The following is an 18,400-nucleotide window of genomic DNA, read 5'->3' as shown; positions in this document are numbered from 1 at the left end:
CGGTTTCCCGGGCTCTGTGCTCTTGTGCTTTCATACCCTCCTGCACACACTTGGGCTGTGATGAACAAAGGCTACCTGACCTAAGGATCATGCTTAGGGACATTTTCAGTGGCACAGATGAATGGCTGAGCATTGTATCTAATGTGGAACTGAACGTGAAAATAGAGTGCTCTGTTCTGTCGGCTTTGAATTTGAAGAACAGTAAACAGAACAATTTTATTGAGGAACTTTAATAAACTTAATCTATGGAATGGATAATTGTCTGATGGTGACTTGTGAGCTTGACAGATAGTTTTGTTCTATGAAAATAAGGTGTTAACCATAGTCTGTTTTTCTCCTACTGTGGCTTTGTTATAAAGTACTGTATGTGCTCACTCTGCTACACTGAATGCAGCGGAGAGTGGAGTAAGGATAAATCTAAAAACATGTAATGGAAGTAAGATTCACCAAGAAACCTACTGGGAGATGAATGGAGGGAGAAAATTTGTCGCCAATCTGGATCTGAGGAGAAATACCACTTTAAGGTATGGCTTCACTTGCCTGAGAACAGAGCCTTTGCGTGGGATCAGTGATACCTCGGAGACAAGTTAAAAACGAGAAAACCTGTTCAAAGACTGTGTCAGAACACCCTCAAGTTTGTAGTCAGGTTCTCTGTCACTGAAAACACTTTGATCAGCACGTGGCCACGAGGAGCAGGGGCTGGGCAGGACTGCCGAGCTGTTTACAGGCTGGCAGATTGTGCGAGGTATGGTACCTGCTCCGGTGAGCTTCAGCAGTGGACTCAAGAGAAGTCCAAGTTATGAAAACTGCTTTTCAAGTGCAGAGGACTAGCTTATGGACAGGTTTTTTTCCACATCTCTGCTGAGGATTAAATTCTGAGAACCATTGTGGTATTGTTGTATTTGGAATATTAAGAATATTTCAAAGTTTCTGTTACTTCATTAAATACGAGTCTAGAGAAATATTGGTTATGCTGTGTGCTTCTCTTGAGTGTAAATATTAGATATGGAGCTGTATGTGGTTTGATGATGATGGTTAAAGTGTGGTGTTTCTTTTGTTGTTGTTTTGTTTCTGATGCTTGTTTGCAGTCATTTATTGAGCACCGATACAGAGTAAAATCTCCAGGAGCTAAGGAGTTAGGGGGTTAGGCTGAAGACGCTAGGATCTGATCATGCTTGTACAGTTTAGCATGGGGCAGGATATATAGAAACGGTGATTTAAGAAAAAAACTGTTTTCAATTTTGGTAAACTTCTTAAATGTGTTAAAATATGAAATGATAGTGCAACATGTAGGTACAGGTATTAACTTAGGTATGTAAGTTTAGTATTATAAAATATAAGAAAGACCTGTTGGACAAGTTAAAATCTGAATAAGAAGAGTTACTGGCCTAAGCACCTGTATTTAGAGTTTTTGTTAATGCTTAATCGGCTTTTGTTAGCTGTAATTGCCTCTTGAAATCGGAACAGATTATTTTCTTATAGGTTGGTTCATCTGGTTTGGGACAATGAGTGACTTGCACTGAGAAAACAGGACTTTTTTTAGTCTTCTGTTTTCCTTCAGTCTGTAAATAAAAATGATGCCAGAGGACCTACCAGATCCAGTCTTGAGAAATATGACCAAAATAAGCAAAGTTACACATGAGGTACACACAAAACTACCATTGTTCGTTAAAAGCTTACGTACAAAACCGAACCACGTACTTCAAGCTTATCTTTTTCAATACATGCATTTCAGTTAAAGTAATAGCTTATAATTGAAATAACATTAAATGCTGGGTTTGTGCATTTAATCAAATTTCAATTTCCATACAAATGAAGCTCAGCAGACAAGAACAAACAATTAGCATAGCAAATGAAAAGTGGCATTTCTTTGTATTAAAGACTCAAATCTATACCAGCTATGTACATGCTAAACCTTAACTTGCATCCATGGTCTTTAGCTACCAAAAGACTTATCTTAATGTATCAGACTTTACTGACTGGTGAATCTATTAAAGAGAATTTAAGTCATTGCAACTGGAAGAACCCAAAGTTTCATAATCTGTGATTGCCGTCACTGAGTTTAATCTTTATATCAAACCACTCTCCTGAATTGAGACTTATATTTTAGAGGCTTTAGGTTAGAGCTCTGGCTCCTCATCTGTATTTTTTCATGCATTTACCCACCTCTTAAATTGTGAGTTGACAAGGCATTGAGTCTTTTGTACCACTAGCGGTTTATGTATCAGAGTTAGGAACACATGGTTTATAAGTAAGGGGAATCTTCTGTCTGTCGGGGATATGTTTCTACCTGAGAAGAGATTGGGATTTCTAATCTTCCTTTTTCTACTGGTTCCTGTAGTGGTGAACTTCAGTGTCTTGGAAATACAAGGCTGAAATTTAGATTTTGAAAACTTTGATGTGTTCGCCTAATGCTTTACAGGAGATGTTTAGTATACGTACCTGAGACAGGGCCTCTGGTGTTTTCATTGGATGTAGAATTTCTTCAGGCTGCATTCCTTTTAGATCTCTGTCTTGAATTGGGAGAGGATAAATAATCCTGTGAAGACAGTATCAAAGCATTCTCATTCACCCACCAGCTTATCTTCACAGAAGTGTTTTGATGAGTAGATAGTGCTTGTAGAGAAGTGCTTTTTTGAGGTTCATGGGCAGTTGGCTTCTGTCACTTGGCAGAAATTTTTACAGCTTGCTGGTTTTTGCCCATTCCCGAGAGCTATTTCCACCCCTGCTGCTTCTCTTACCTCTGTGGTAGTATGACCTGGTCCAGCCCTTCAAGGGTCAGAGCTGTGATTCTGATCAGTAATCAAGGCTTTTCTTACAGTATGGAGGTGAAGGTCCCAGCTCTGTTCACAGGGCGGCTTCTGGTAGCACAGGGCTGAGACTAGCTGTTCTGCTTCTGAGGAGATGTGTGTAATCCCAGCATATCAGAAAATATCTTCTATTAGAGCTAATATATAAAAAAATTAATCAGACTTGCTAGTAGATGTTCTAGCTTCATTGGCAGACAACTATTATGAGGCCCCAATTCCACATTAATTGATACTGGATCTGTACAACTATATGTCTGCTAAATTATTGGCACGTGCAGTCTTTCTGGTTGCAGGGGGACAAACCATGCCTGATCTGACTTAAAATTAATGTAGGCAGACAATAGCTTCATTTGATCTGTAACTTGCTATTTCAAAGCCAACTCATCAAATTCATTCAGAAAACTAAACTAGCAAGGTGAGCTGTATTGAATCAACACTTTGTCCCATGTGCCTATTACAGTCTTGATTTGATATTGGAAGCTCTAAAATGAGATTTAATGTGTTGAAAAGTAGTCTCAGATACTGGATATAGATCCTTTCTTTCAAATAAAACAATTATTTTGAGTAAATAATTATCCCCTATATCTTGCATAAAAAAGGGGAAGATGAGTAAGAAATTAGCTCCAGTTTGAATGCAAGTAGGAGTTGTCCTAATCCAAATGCACCTCTGGACGACTTCAAATGAAGCAGAAAATATAGGTTGCAGGTACTGTAACGCCCAGGGCAGCACACTGACTGAGGGCGCATCTGCCGCAGGAAGGATGCGCTTGCGACTTGCTAGCAGTCAGGCTCCAGAAGCAAAACATTCTCAATTACATGGAAAGATTACATGAGATGATTAAACCCAAAAGGGCTTCCTGAATTGCTTTATAATGGCAAAAAGGTGTTTGTTTTATGAAACATGTGAAGCTGGCTGGAAATTAAAGCAGGGTGAATGTGTATTTTATTCATCTGTCATGAAGTCCTTCCTGTGGATAATGCTTGTTGTAAATGTCTATTTTGAGTTCTTAGTAGAAAATCTGGAAATTAGCATGCTCTAAAAAAATTTAAAAAGCTATTTGAGCCCTATGTTGAAATACATGATGAGGGCTGTGAAACACCTGGCATTCAACATGTAATTAGGAAAATCTTTGGAACAAAAGCTTTCTGTAAGAGTGTAAGCAACCACCTTGAAAACTTAGTTTTTTCCTATACGAAACCTAGATTTTTCCATTAGTCAAAAATGTTGTCTGTTTTGTCACTGACTGACTCAGAAAAATAATATTTGGCAGCTATAGGAGATGAAGACTTCTTGTTTGTATGGTACTGTTTAAAATTTATTTATAATCTTACCTGATTTCTAGTGTTTGATTAATTAAGTTTCCAACTGTTTTGTAAGTTTTCTTTTAAATTTCAAATTACAGGTCCACGACTAGCTTTGGCAAGACTTCTCTCAGGTGAGTGACTCGTGGACAGGTTATATTGGCTAATAATGTGTCCCAAAAAATTGGTATTGGGTTTTTTTGCCTTCACTTGACAGTAGGTTTTATCTTGGGTTATATATTAAGCTTGTAGAACTAATACATGGTCTAAACTTGATTTCAATTTGTCTTCTCTTTGTATGTCAGTTAAGGAGTTTCTTGTTCCCTCTGGCCAATTAGTATATAACAAACTGTTGCTAGAGAGAACAGGCGAAGTGTTACCAGTGAATACATTGCTGTTAATTGTTGGTATTTCTGGAAGACAGACCTTGGTTCAGGTAGGAGCGTGCTGGTGAACCGGCACGTTGCTTGGGGTTTAGGGAAGAAACATGGTGTTTTCGTGAAAGCATGGAAGCACGGTCAGTACAGCTGACCTTGCTCATGGGCTCATCTTATCTGTAGCCTTCGGCAAGCTATGTATTTTTTCTGTATTTCTTTGTAACCGCTGGCAGAAGGATGCGGTGGTTGGCAAGGTTGTTGAGGGTTAACATTGCAGAAGTGCTTTGAGAGGGTAAAGTGAAGAAAGTGTATAATGACACCTTGGTGCTTGAAGTGTTTTCATGTTCTCATGCTGCTTGAACTTCATGATGTTTTGTAAGTTTATATTATGAATAGTGCAAAAACTACAATTGGTGCTATTTCCAGTGTTTTATGTGCCTCCCTTCTTCCCAGCAAATGCCAGATGCATTTAATTGCTCTAAAATGAGATTTCAGTCTACTAAATTTTGTTCTGTAGCAAAGACTGCATCTGATCCTTAAAAGAAAAAGAAGCCTTTTATGTTAGTATTTAGTATGTGAATCATAATACTGCTGATGTAACTCATCACATTGTACGTGAACACTGGAGGTGGTTGCATTTCCATTTTTCCTCTTCTAGGCAGTTGTTGATGCCGTTAGCTAATGTTGTATTGGTGCCTCTGCTGCAGCAGCTGCTTGCTTGTAGCCGAACTTGTGCCATTACATATTTTCGAACAATACTGAAAATACAAAATGTTTCTGCTTTAACAGCTGGTGGAAAATACATGTTTTTAGTGCTGCTAGGAGGTGATAGTTTAAGATAACTTTTTCTTCATCTTTCCTTGCTGTGAGTTGCCATCAATAGCTATGAACAGTGTGAGTTATCTGACTTTAGGGACAGAAGTGGGACTGGTATTTTTGAAACTTTGCTATTCTTTTGAAGAGCTGGAAATCTTATATGGGTTGAAGAAACAGTTTTTATTTACCACACTCCTGGAAAGTACAACGTCTGTCCATGTGTTAAGTGATTACTTGCATTTCAGGAAAGATGGAACATTACGTTGTGTTGTACTGTTGTTTGCTACTGCTCATATGTCTTCGTGAATCCTGTTCCACTGCTGGCAGCGTGACTTGCCTTTTCTGTTGTAAAGAGACAGGCTTGAAATGTTTTCATTTTTCTGCTGTTTTGACTTAAAAATAGGCTACTGAAATGAAATGCTTGACAGGGTTGTGGAGACTAGCATCTATGCTGCGTATCCTTGCCTCTCCCAGATTTCTCTCTTCTTTAGCCAAGTATCTCACAGGTTCATTATAGGCTTCCATCTATTTTTATGTATGTATTTCACCTCCAAAGGTGGCTGCCCTGGCTACGTGATGTGTTGCCCTGCGGGAGGCTCGAGCCCGATTCAGGGCTGTGCAGGGCAGATGGGGCCGAGGGGATATTGTCGGCAGGCAGCCCGTGTGCTCGGTGGGTGCTGTGGGGCCGGGCTGTGCTGCCCACGCTTGTGAGCTGCCCGACCGCTGCCGCATCTTGTCCGGATGACAGCACGCTGGCTGGTGTGGCCTTTGTGGAAATCCATACTCCGTCAATGGCAAGGGTTTTCCAAAAGAACTGATCTTAAACATCAGTCCTCAAGGAGGCCATCGGGTATGTCCAAACGCACCCTGAGTGCAAGTGAGACAGGCAGTTAGATTTTCTCAGATGATTGCATCTTGTTTCTCTTTGTGCTGTACCACAACAGACAGCAAATAGAAGCAGAACAATTCAGATGAAACTTCCAGAAGCTGCAGAATGATTTAGGTAGTTCAGTAACACGTGGGGGTACAGACTCAAGGTTAGGATGGCTCAGGAGGTGTTATTGGCAGTGTTTGCAAAATACGGAGACTTTCATTTCACAGTATTTCTTTTAGTGTCACTTTTTTCCCCTCCACAATACAATTGCGTAGCAGTTTGTTTTCCTCAGACTGAAATAACTAGTGCATCCGACATAGCATGGTTTCCAATGGGAACAATTGTTCAGCTGGTTTGAGTGGTGTTTTAATAGAAATGTTTTGTACGCTTCCACTTATCCACATTCTTCAGAGAGGAGTGTCTGTAATACAGGAAGTAATGATATTACGGCATGTAACTGGCATTTTTTTAATGGCCATAATACTGGCATGGACTTATCCTTTTATCCGAACCAGTCTTATGTAATTGTACATAAAATAGTAATAGCATGTATGAAATTGTAGAAAGAGCAGAAGTATTCTTCACTGTTTTTCCCATGTGTACATTGGCTTGTCATGTTTTCCTGGTGGATGTTGCCTGTGAAACCAGAGGGCTGCAGAACAGCTTTCTTCACAGGGGGTATGTGACTTCCATTATAATCAAGCAGTAAAAAAAATTAAGTTTATTTACAGTATTGAATTTTGAATTGAATTTTACCAGAACAGCAGGTGGATGTAATGGAAACCTGTAGCTGGGCTGAGAATAGTCTTTCACGTGTTAAAATATCTACCGCAGGCTCCAGTGTAAATTCCGTACTTGAAACTACAATAGCAGAACTTTCTAAGAAACATTCCACTGCATGCTGACATTGCGCAAAAGTGCTGAAAGAAGCTGCAATGATTTACTGAAGAGCTGATGCTTTTCTGTGAACTTGAAATTTGAATAGTTTGAATTTCAGCTTTTTTCCCCCCTAACTTAAAGATAGATTTTTAAGTTTTCTGTCTTGCTACATTGGGCAAGTGAAGCTTAACCATTTATTCCCCTAATGAAAAATTCTCTCTCTCTTTGGGCTAAATAAATTACTTCAGTTTTTGTTATGGGGGTGGCATCGTTATGTGTTTTGGGGTTTTCTCATTTCCTGTGTGCTTTTTCACTGTTAGCTGTTTGGACTGCGTAAAACTCTAAAAATGTAGAGTTAGTCTACTAACTACTACTACTCGCAGTAGTCTAGCAGGTCTGTGTGAGTTCCTAGCCATTTTGTGACCTGAATGTTTGTTCTGAGTAGGTGGTTGCTAAGAGGATGTGCTCGCTTATATTTTCTAGAAGAGCAGGTCTGTGCTTTGAAGGTAAACCAGTGCTAGAACTGGATTTTAGTCTAACATCGAATTAAAGCCTGTTATCAATATCCTATGCCAATTACTAGGTGTATGGGTACATCTTTTATTGAGAGTACATGATGACCAGTTTTATTACGCCTGGTCATATTGTCTGAACCCTTAAATGTGACCTCTGTCTTGATTTAGTCCAGACGTGGTTCAAGAAGGTAATGTTTGCAATTACAGCTCTTTTCGTAGGTTGTAAACTGTGGATGAGAGAATACATAATCTGTATTTTAAATTTTCTTTTAGAGATTTCTCCCTGCAAAACAGTTACCTACTTGATTCCTTCAAAATCAGGGATGAGCGTGTTTTACTTTAAAACACTTTTTTTTGTTTTAAAGGGTGCTCATTCTGTAGACATTCTTACCTGGGATTATTGTAGCTTGCTGAGAGGGTAACCTGGTAAATTGCTCAAAAACAGTGGTTGTAAAATTGACAACCACCATCTGGAAGAAAGATGGGCTATGGTGGTCTGGTGCGAAAGCGAGCCTATGGATGCTAGTGGCAACTCTCAGACCTGCTGTCTGTAAACAGGCTTAGAATTGTTCACTTTTGTGGACAGATTTCCCTCCCCCTCCCTGCAAAATGTTTTGAGGGACACAAAATGAAGCTGAATTATTAGGTTCTGGCATTTGATAGATGGAATTGATATAAAATAATTTTGAAAAAATTGTACTTTTTATAATGCTAATTAGGTCTGACAGCATAATGATAGCAAGTAGGCGGTGCTCTTGGAGAAGCAGGAACTACGTGTTTGCAGATATTGACAGCTTCTTGTAAAGGATGTGTTCGTATGGAGAAATTCTACAAAAGGGCTTAAGCTAGAAAGTGAAAACAGGTTCATGGATATAGAAATCATTTTACAAATACTTCTATGAAATGGCTTTAAATCAAGCTGGGTATTTGTGCAAGTCTGTCGGGTCCTGGCATACATAATGATTGGAATGGAAATAGGATTCTAAATCTATTGCGTCATCTAGCACTTAGCTACCATAGCATTTTTTTTGTTGAACTTTGGTTCTGAGAAAAGTGAACAAGTAGTCTTAAGTGCACCGCAAGAAGTAAACAGGTAACGCTATGGTGATAGCTGCTCACATGGTATCTTTATCAGGAAGTTTTTACTACGGATGTCTGAGAGAATTATTTCCCAAGCACTGGAAGCTGGGCCTCCTGTCTATTAAAACCACAAACGTGCAGTTTAAAACATGGAAGTGATCTGAATCAAGGCAGTTTTTAACAGGCTGAGTTATCCAGAGGTTTTGTCCATTACGCTTCAGTGATATGTTACATGACAGATGATTAATATATGTATAGACTTGCAAGAATAAATAACACTTCAAACTTCTTTCCCAGAGCTCCGCTGCACCCCGGGGCAGTTTGCCTGTCGGACTGGTACCATCCAGTGCATCCCTTCAAATTGGCAGTGTGATGGATGGCCCACCTGCGAGGATGAGAGTGATGAAGTTGACTGTCCAGGTAAATAAAGCTGAGAAGACTGCTCATCACAGTGTCAGCTTGTTTTGCAGCAGTACTTTGACTCTTTATGATTGCTTGTTTATTTTTATTTGAAAGTGGACATTGTTTGGTAGAAATGTAGCCATTATTAACAAACTTTGAGTTGGCTTCTCTTCATTTTGTGCAACTAATGCTACTTTTTTTTTTTTCTGTCTGATGAATTATCCTTCCATTCTTATAGTCTGAGTAGATATCCTGGAGATGAGGAGAGTTGTAGTCTAAAAAGAGACTTTCATGACAAGGAAAAAAAATCATGTTGCAATTAAACCAAAATGACACATAGGCCTGTGGTTAAATTTGGAATTACCGTTTTGGTTGTATGAGTATATCACTCAAACTGTGCTGGGTGACACTGTTGGACTTGGCTAGAGAGCTCGTTTTATTGCTCCCTGTTCTGATTATGCTTCTTGTGCTTAAGTGGAGAACTTTGTTCTGCCAAACAAGCTGATGTATTTACTCTCCATAAACTCTTGTGATCATATGCTTTCAGGAGCCTATCACTAGCAGTGGTACTCTGCTAAAGCTACTGGATACAAGCTGTCTTTAAGAAGCAAGCAAACAAAAATTTTGGATTGTGAATATATAATCACAGTTTTGAACATTTTCATTTGTTCTTAATAAACAGGGCAGTGCAAATCTTTTTCTGTGTGTCTTAAAAGTGAAGGGACCTGTAACTATTCTTTTTTTTTGTAAGAACAGTGAAGCAGGGATCTGAAAACATGAATTCAATTGTAGCATAATTCAAAAACTTTTATCTCTACAGTGCGACTAAATTACATTCAAAAGCTGTTTTAAGAAGTTCTTTGCCACTAAACTACCTCATTTGCTTGGGAGAGAATAACATGAACTTTGCAGCTTTGTCATCACAGCATTCAGTCTGTCATCATTCTGAGTTTTTTCAGCCATTTTAGAGAGATGCTACAAAACAGTAACATCAGTATTTTACAGCAACAAGCTCTTCTAAATATTCGTATTTTCTAGTGGAATTAGAGAAGTAAATCTAACACTCAAACTTTGAAAGTGTACTATAGTTAGCCATCTCCCCAGTGTGTGCTACACACAAATAATTAAAAGAATGTGTTCAGTGCTCTTTTTAGAAAGCTTTTGACTACATTGCAGCACGGGGGAAAAACTGTTGGTAGTTTCTTCTGACATTGAAAATTAAGCTGTACCATTGATATTCTGTTTAAGGATATTCTTTACGATGTGGCTGTCCTTTTATAGTTGTGCTGTTATTCTTCCTCCTTTTTAGCTAACTTTGGCCAAATGTGAAAAACTAGGGACCTAATAAAATTCTGACGGTTAATGGAAGTCAATAGCTAGGGGAAAGCAGAGTCAAGTTAATGTTTGGATTTACTCAAAAAGCACTGAAGGCTTCACTTGTGGGAATATTGGAACCAACCACATTAGTAGAAAACTATTTTTACCTTCTCTTGTTGCCTAGTGTATTAGTCAGCAGTTTAAGTTGTGGCATGGAGGGTGCAACAGGGTGATGTTGACCCAAGGACTGGACTTACAAAGAACATTTGGTATGTGGCTAGGAAGAGGATTTTATGAAAGTAACATTTCTCAGTAGATAGGCTTTGCTTTTGTGTTTGGGGCGTAGGTCTCACTGGTGTGGCCTGACACGATGAGAAGAACTTTAAGTTAAGAAATCAAAAGACGCGTGGGAGAGACTTGATTCATCACCATGTCTGTACGCAGGAAGAGGAGAATAATGTCCATAAAGAATACTAGAGGGGAAAATGATGGACAGCATAGAGAAGGAAAGCATTCCACTTGATGAGAGGAGTAATTGGATAAGTAATTGGTGAAAAGGCTGTGCTCAGTAAACCAGCCAGAAACCTGGGTGTGGCATTTATGAAAGAACTGAGATATTTGCACAGTAATGCAAGGAGTGTAGCCAGCAAACCAGAGGGGAACAAGAACTACTGGTGTAGGATGTAAAAGCTCTATTATACCTGTAACAAACAATTGGTGGGATAGCATTGTGACCTGAAATGGGTGTTGAAAGGCATGTGTTATTCAGAACTGTGAAGAATAAGGACAGATGGTGTGCTGGTGTGCATGTGAATGGCATGCTGGAGTAGTGTGAATGAAAGTAAATCTGAGGCCAGAATACGTTTGGAAGAGCATGGTTTTATGTTGAGGAAAGCAATACATATGTGACCAGTCATAGGAGAGACTAAGTTCTAGGGCATTGATTGGGGAGCTAATGTTACTAATAGTAGTAGTACATAGTCATACTCAGAGTGATAACTTTCTTCTTTGGCCACTGAATTAACAAGAAATGATGCAGCTTTAAATTTAGAAAATACCTTTAGATTTAGATGAGCAATCGTGAGATGATTCGGCTAAATTTAAATACTTTTTAATTAAGGTTCTTAATTTTAATAAAGGCAGACTGAACACTGAAAGAACTAGTTGGTGAAGCCACATGGACTTGTGAAACTTTGAGAATTAAAATATCTTTAAATTAAAAGGTATGAAATCTCTCTGAAGTATGAAAACAAAGCTTGCAAGAAAGGGCTCTGAATCTGGTTGGGAAGCTTGTTACTTTTCAGCCTTTGAGCTACTAATGGCACACTCCAACATGAGCAACTCGGAAAACATCAATGGCAGTGAATTAGGGTTTTACGGTGGTGAGGAAGGTGTGTTTCGATGACTACTTAGTCATGTTGGTTTTTCAAAGGTTTAATACAAAGCCACTGTAAGTTATTTGGCAGTGTTGGTTTAGTTCACCTTTTTTTAGGCCTGATTTCATTCCTGTTAGTAAAAAAGCTCCTATTAAAATAAGAGGATCACTAATTAATAAATTAGTTTGGTAATTGTGTGTTTGAAGTACAAGAAACACTCCAAATCCTAAGACCTTTTTGTTAGAATAACTTCTTCTGGCATTTTTTTTCAGAACACAGGTAAGACATGAATTCATTGACAATCTGAGTAAGTGGATGAAATACCTGTTTTTGCTAGACCATATATTTCTATAGTTAGTTATGAAGATAGTTATCATAGCTGTTTTTATTCTTACTGTTGCTTTTCAGAATCACCCTTTTCCTTTAAAACATGGAATTCCTTTCAGTCTCAAACTTGTGATGTGTAAAGTGCTATTCACCTTCCCACTAGGCACGCAAATGTTAGTGCAGTCTGCAGCAGTGATTACCCGCAATTCATCTCTCTGGTAGAGTAGAACTGTTGGCTGCTTGCTCTTGTGAGCATACTAAAAATTGTTGGGAGGGTTTATGTAGCATGTGCCTGCAACTCTCTTCCACTTAAGCAGTGGAGACTCATGAAATTTCCATATCAACAGTAATTGATCCTAAAAATAGTTTATCCCAAAGTGGTGTATTCCGTGAAGTGGTAGAAACAGACATTAATATCTTAAACAGGGACTTTTAACAAATATGAATTTATTATTTCTGCTAGTTTCCTCTTAGGTTTCTATGCAAGTAATCAAAGTGTAACACAACTTTATAAAAGTTCTGTATTTAAACCCGTAAGAAGGAAGGCTCTGCAGTTCGCCTTTTACTGCTCATAGAATTTCCTGCTTTGCTTCTACCAGAATATCAGATCAGCTTCTCCAAATATCCTACCTTTTTTGCAGGTCAAAACTCAATTTCAGCAGTATGAGTGGAGCAGGGTTTAGTATAGCTCTGGTTGTGTTTTATTCTTACGCTACAGGCTTGATGTTTGGTTTTGTTACGTATGAACAGATGTCTTAAATTCAAGTGCCTTTCATAAATCCTATCCATACCAGTTGTTCAGCTTGGAATTATATTAGTGATCATTCTGTTTTCTTCCTTCATTTGAGAAAAAAAAAAAAATTCTTCCCAGGAAGAAGTGATCAGATTGTGCCGTCAGTTGTCCTTGGACTTCTCCCAGCATCTGAATTTGAAAACCTTCATCTCACCCTGTAGCGCGCACCCTTGCCTAATGCCACATTCTTCTTTTAGAAGGTATTTCTCAGTGCTATCTTCTAGACCTGCTTGGTCAGAAACAAGAACACTGGAAAGTTTCAGCGAGCTGAATTATTAGGGTTGTGTGGTGGTTTTTTTTTTTTTTTTTCCCCTGAGCCCGCGGCCACAATCAGTGACGATCCTGTGGCAGCAGTTGCAAGCAGTGGCTAGCAGTAGTATGAGCTGCCCTGCAGTTCCATGGCAGGCAGTATGATTTTAAAAGTTTTTATGTTGAGATTGGGAGCCTAATTTCATACAGAAAATCTTCCTACGAAGCTAAGTGTAAATGCTGATCTTGAGCAGTGTCATCTGGTATGCTGTTATTAAGGACTTCCCAGATTCTGTATCCAGAAGAAATGTGCAGACTTGGAGGTGACTTGCTGCAGCACATACACACTATGTCATCTTTGAGCCTGCAAAGTCTCCTTTGTGGAGCCAGCTGAAGGTATGGCCAGGAACTGAGAAAGCAGCAGCTGCAGCACACAGTTTTGCAGTGATCATAAACAGCTTTGTGTGTTGTTTTGCCAAGGATACTGTGTTTGGTTGAAGTGACTGTTGACGTTTGTGCGCTCTTTAGTACATCTCCTTTTTTAAAGCTAGATAATAATGGTAAAAACCTCTGATCATTTTCACACCTTTTCTGAGCCCTTGCTGAACTCCTATGCATCCTTTTTACCCTGCTTTGTGGTGTTTAAATTATAAGCTCTTTACTGTCAGTCTGTTACTTTGAATAGTGCTCAGCACAGCAGGATGCTGTTCTTGGTTGGCATCTATTTCCTAGCATAATACAATTGATAATGCAAAGTGTGGAGCTGCTTGATCTGAGAAGAATCACTCCTCTCTGGGGACTTCTGAACGGTATTTCCAAATCTTTAGGCACAAAACTGGATTTAATCCTGAAGTTCTCTCTCCTCTCAAATTACTAGATGGAATTAAAAGCTTTCCAAGCTTTTAGTAGTTAATATGCTGGACAGAAAATTTGAAGCTTAGGTGACAAGGCAGCTTTTTATGTAAATTTTGAGAATCTATGTGGTTAAACAGGAGCAGCTCAAATCTTGGAACAAATAAGATATGACAAGACCTGGTTGCTTCACAGTTTTATTTTGACGTAAGTACCTCCATCCTTGTGAAGGGTTTGGCTTGAGTGACTTGTCATCTGTGACACAGTAACTGTGGAAACTAGTTCAACTCCTTAAAATCCAATATTCACCCCTTTATGAGTCCTGACCCTACAAGGACCTCTCTATATTACAGTCCTTTTTTGGTGCAAAGCAGACCTTGGCGTGCGTGGCAGATTGCAGTTTCTCTTCTAGCTTCTCTCAACACAGTTTTCCATTTGGCGTCATGTTTGCTCCCCCATGCAGTGCTGCTCGGCACGTGTATGTTCTAGCCTATTCCCGTCTCAGCTGGTGCCAGCTCTTACTTTTGTGTGGTCTCAGCTCCTCGGCTCATGTTCCATTTGTACTACTTGGCTTTTTGCTTCCTTTTACATGGTCTGAATGATGGAGGCCCTGAAAAAGGAGCTTTCGGCTCTGCTTGTGTACTTGGCTTCTCCTAACAAGATACCATGTGCAAAGAAAGTGTTGCTGAGATCCTGTGGATAAATGCTGCAGAGTAATCTCCATGGATGTACACAGAAGAGTCTAGACAGCATAACTGAATTTCTTCCAGGCTCTATGAATAATGGGCAAGGTCATATTTCTTTCAGACTTAAACTTGGGTGCATTTGTCCCCTTTGTTTCTTCCACATCTCCAATGGGAACAGCAAAACTTGTACACATGGCACAAAGCTTTTTCTGTGAGTTATCAGGGCTGTGTCTTGCAGACTGCAGTGACAGTGCTCGTTCAACTAAAAGGTAGTTAGAAATGTAAGTGAAATTTTTTTTCCCCTTCCAATTTCTTAATTTTTGTTAATTAATTGTTGAATAATTGGGGTTTTTGTTCTGAAAAATTCAGATCTGAAAAAGTTCACCAATATAAAATGTAGTAGGAGCCATCCAGCATGGCAAACTTCCATTCTAAATTGGTAGCTTGAAGTTTTAAACAACTGAAAATAGTCACAGAATCAGCAGTGTTGGGCAACTTTTTTGATGTATAGCACTATACTTAGACTGTAATCGTGCTAGAAAGAATTAGATAGCTACTGTAAGTTAGAAGGAGCTGGGTGAATACTAATCATGCCTTGATTCATTTGGAAACAGATTGGAGGATGCTTGTGTCCACCATGCTGTAGTATTTGAGGAGAGAAAAAGAATTGTGCCCCATGAATTTTTTCTTGAACTATTTTTCCCTTTTCCCCACCAACTAACAGGCAAACTACATTTCTGGTATAATTGTACAAAGTCAAAGGAAGCAGAACTATCTGTCTTGGCTAGTAAAAATACTACTGTTACTGCTTGTGGTTGTCGTATCCAGAAGAGTAAATGTTTTGGAAAATAGCTGATCTTCCAAAATGTGATAGCTTTCAGAATATTAAGTATGCACATAAGTAATAAAAATGATGGCTTTTCCTTTCTGAAACACTCGAATGTGGTTAGGTTGTGATCTTCTGACTTAGGTTGTTATCTTAAAGCTTAGTCCATGGCCCAATTAATTTATTTTTAAAGATAAAAATATTTTTATAAAGGAAGCAGGAACAGCAAAGTACATAGAAAATTCTTCTGCAGAGTATTGAAAAAGTACAATAGAAAACCAGTCCAATTACACCTTTGCCACCAGAGTCCGCAACAGCTTTTCATGGCAGTCAAGTGACTCGGAGACTTGTTAGCATCTCTTTCTTTATTGCCCTAGAAAAAGCTTGTCATCATTACTTTTCTCAGAGAATGAAAATTCAGGTCAAATAGAAGCAATTTAATATTTGAAGAGCACCAGTTTATTAAGCAGCTGACAGTGTTGGGCTTGAAGGAGAAGTGACTTGTGGTGGCTGCTTGCTGCCGCTTCAGTCCTGCCTGGTTTCAGCGGCGAGTCTGCCAACACGGGCAGACGCTGAGGAAGGAACGAGTGTCCTGCTTCCTGGGTGAGGACTGCTTCAACTCACTTTGTGTGGGAACCGTGTGGCTATTTTTCAAAGCATCTGGCATAAATTCTGTCAATTGAAGATGTTAGCCCAAGTAACCCTTTCTTAACCTCGTGTGTTAAAACCTGTGAACTTCTGGTTTGTTCCCAGGGGAGGTGAATTGTTAAGTCCTCGTGGGCGTTCTGTTTAGCCGTGGAGGGCCAGCCATATGGTGTTGCATCTGCTCTCACTTCTGAAAGGGAACTAATTTTTCGTGCGTTTGGTTCTTACTGGTTCTTTGGGTTTAGTTCCTATGGGAAGATAGAGCTTCCCATGCTGAGCTCAGTTCATCTTTGATAAAGCGTTTGACATTAGTTAGCATTTTAAAGTCTTACTATAATTAAAGATTTGCTTTTTTAGTGCCTCAGTATCACTCTGAAAATAGTAGTGTAAATACTGCTACTGAACCATTAGGATTAACAACAGTAAAATTCTAAAACTAGAAGTAGATTGGCCTTAAAGTAATAAAAAATAATCGTTGATCTTCACTGTCAAATTATCTTACCATTTTGTGTCCTTTGAAATGTACACTAACTGAATTTCTTGGCATTAACTTCTTGCCTGTGATAAATAGGGTATTCTAATATTGAACAGTAGAATTACTACTTGATTCCTGTAAGGCCATGTGAGTGTATTATGCACAGCCATTTCTTGATGGGTGATCTCTATAGACATGTAATTCCTAGGATAATGTGATAATTAAATATCCCTTGCTTATCCCATTAACCCAGGGCAAACTCAGTCTGCTAGAGGCAGATGAATGCAAAGCTATTCTGCTGTTCCTGGGCTCCAGCTAGTGATATTTTTTTTTTTTTTTTTTTTTTTTTGCTCATCAGTGCTAACATTTTGTTTGAAGGAGTGCACTGTTTGATGGTGGGTCTTCTGAAGGTCTTTCCTCCCTGGTAATACACCAAACAGTCTCCAGCTCTGGGTTTAAATTATCATGAAATTGCTGTGGATCTCTTGCTTTTTAAAGATAGTCTGAAAGGTGAAAGTTTTATTGACATAGTTTTGAATATATTTCAGACAGATGTAGTTAAACCTGTTGAAGACAACTATGTAGTTCCTCTTCATTTGGGACCGTGACTGGTTTATTTGGTTTAGCTGGGCTAAATAGGGCTAATCAGCTTTAAAGTAAAATAAGCTGATTTTTTTAATGTAGAAATGAATGCCTGCATAGCTCTTTGCTGGTTAAAGTTTATTACTTTTAATAACATCTAGTAGTATTAAATAACATACTAGTAGATATTTCCAATGCTTACATTCTTGTGTTCTTCATTTTTCTCTTTTTAAGGTTAATCCCTTGTTTCCAGATTAATCTTTCTCGGTGCTTCTTTCAGTCTTTCTCAAACATTTCTCCCCACCACCGTGCCAGCCTTCCTACTTATGATCTTACTAGTTTTTTCTGGCTATGGCTCATCCTGCAGCGTCTCCACCTGAACTGTGTGCTCCTTATTTACTCCTGGTAGGCATGTGGAGCCCCACAGCCCCTTTTCTGGAATAAAATCTTGCACTGTGTTCTTCTAAGTTAGTGAGTCCAGCTGTCATGTACGCATGTTAGAAATCCTGACACTGAGATGAGGGTGTGCATGTTTTTTGTTTCAGAAATAATGAACTAACATTTCTTTTAGAAGCTTGTGAGTGAATGAAAAACCTTGTTCTTCTGGCTGAAGATGGGTTTCCTTTCCTGGTTTTAATTTTGGCCTAGATTTCAGAGAATGTGTTGGGGAAATGTATTAGAGAAGTTGTCTTGTATCCTTGAACACACAACCGAGAAACGAAACAGCTGGAGGGTGGGTAGTTTGTAAATAGGAGCAGATAAAATGCGCTGGGGATGATGCATTTGCTGCAACAACTGGAATGATGGGTGTCGGGTCCTGTGTACAACTGCAGGCTGTTGAGAATCTGCCAAAATACTTAGCTTACTCTGCAAGACTCATGTAATGGCTTGTTGGTTCTTTTCAGTTGTAGGTATTATGTACCTTGTAAAATGGCCAAGCTGTTGTTGCAGGGATCTACCGTCTTTGTTTACTTGACTGTTACTTATCATGTGTCTTGAATGAAAACCCAGAGAATGTTTAGTAAAATGAAATCTGCCTTTGCTTGCATCTTTCACCAGTACTTACTATTCCTTCCGGTCCCCAGGCTTGACAGGGGACCAGCGAACTTACCATGGGAAGGAGAATGTGGATTCCAGGCACAATCGAGGGAGAGGAGGAGAGACAACCCGCTTTCACACTGTCAATGTGGCACAGCCTGTCCGATTTAGCAGTAAGT

General features: G+C 39.1%; 1 protein-coding gene across 4 annotated transcripts in view; it reads left to right on the top strand.

Annotated features, from left to right (window-relative positions):
• Window positions 1-18,400, top strand: part of DGCR2 (DiGeorge syndrome critical region gene 2) — a 48,685-nt gene that overhangs the window by 12,208 nt on the left and 18,077 nt on the right. Inside the window, exons 2-4 of one of the 4 annotated variants that reach the window (XM_054843985.1) lie at window positions 4,214-4,246; window positions 8,951-9,073; window positions 18,269-18,394. In XM_054843985.1, the coding sequence (XP_054699960.1) occupies window positions 4,214-4,246; window positions 8,951-9,073; window positions 18,269-18,394 (282 nt within the window). Of the gene's footprint in view, window positions 1-4,213; window positions 4,247-8,950; window positions 9,074-18,268; window positions 18,397-18,400 lie in introns of all 4 variants that reach the window. The other 3 variants (XM_054843984.1, XM_054843987.1, XM_054843986.1) reach the window with 3 other exon arrangements.

This window comes from Grus americana, chromosome 16 (genome assembly GCF_028858705.1).
Source record: "Grus americana isolate bGruAme1 chromosome 16, bGruAme1.mat, whole genome shotgun sequence".
NCBI lineage: Eukaryota > Metazoa > Chordata > Aves > Gruiformes > Gruidae > Grus > Grus americana.
Note: the sequence above shows the minus strand (reverse complement) of the source record. Positions and strands in the feature narration are given on the sequence as shown.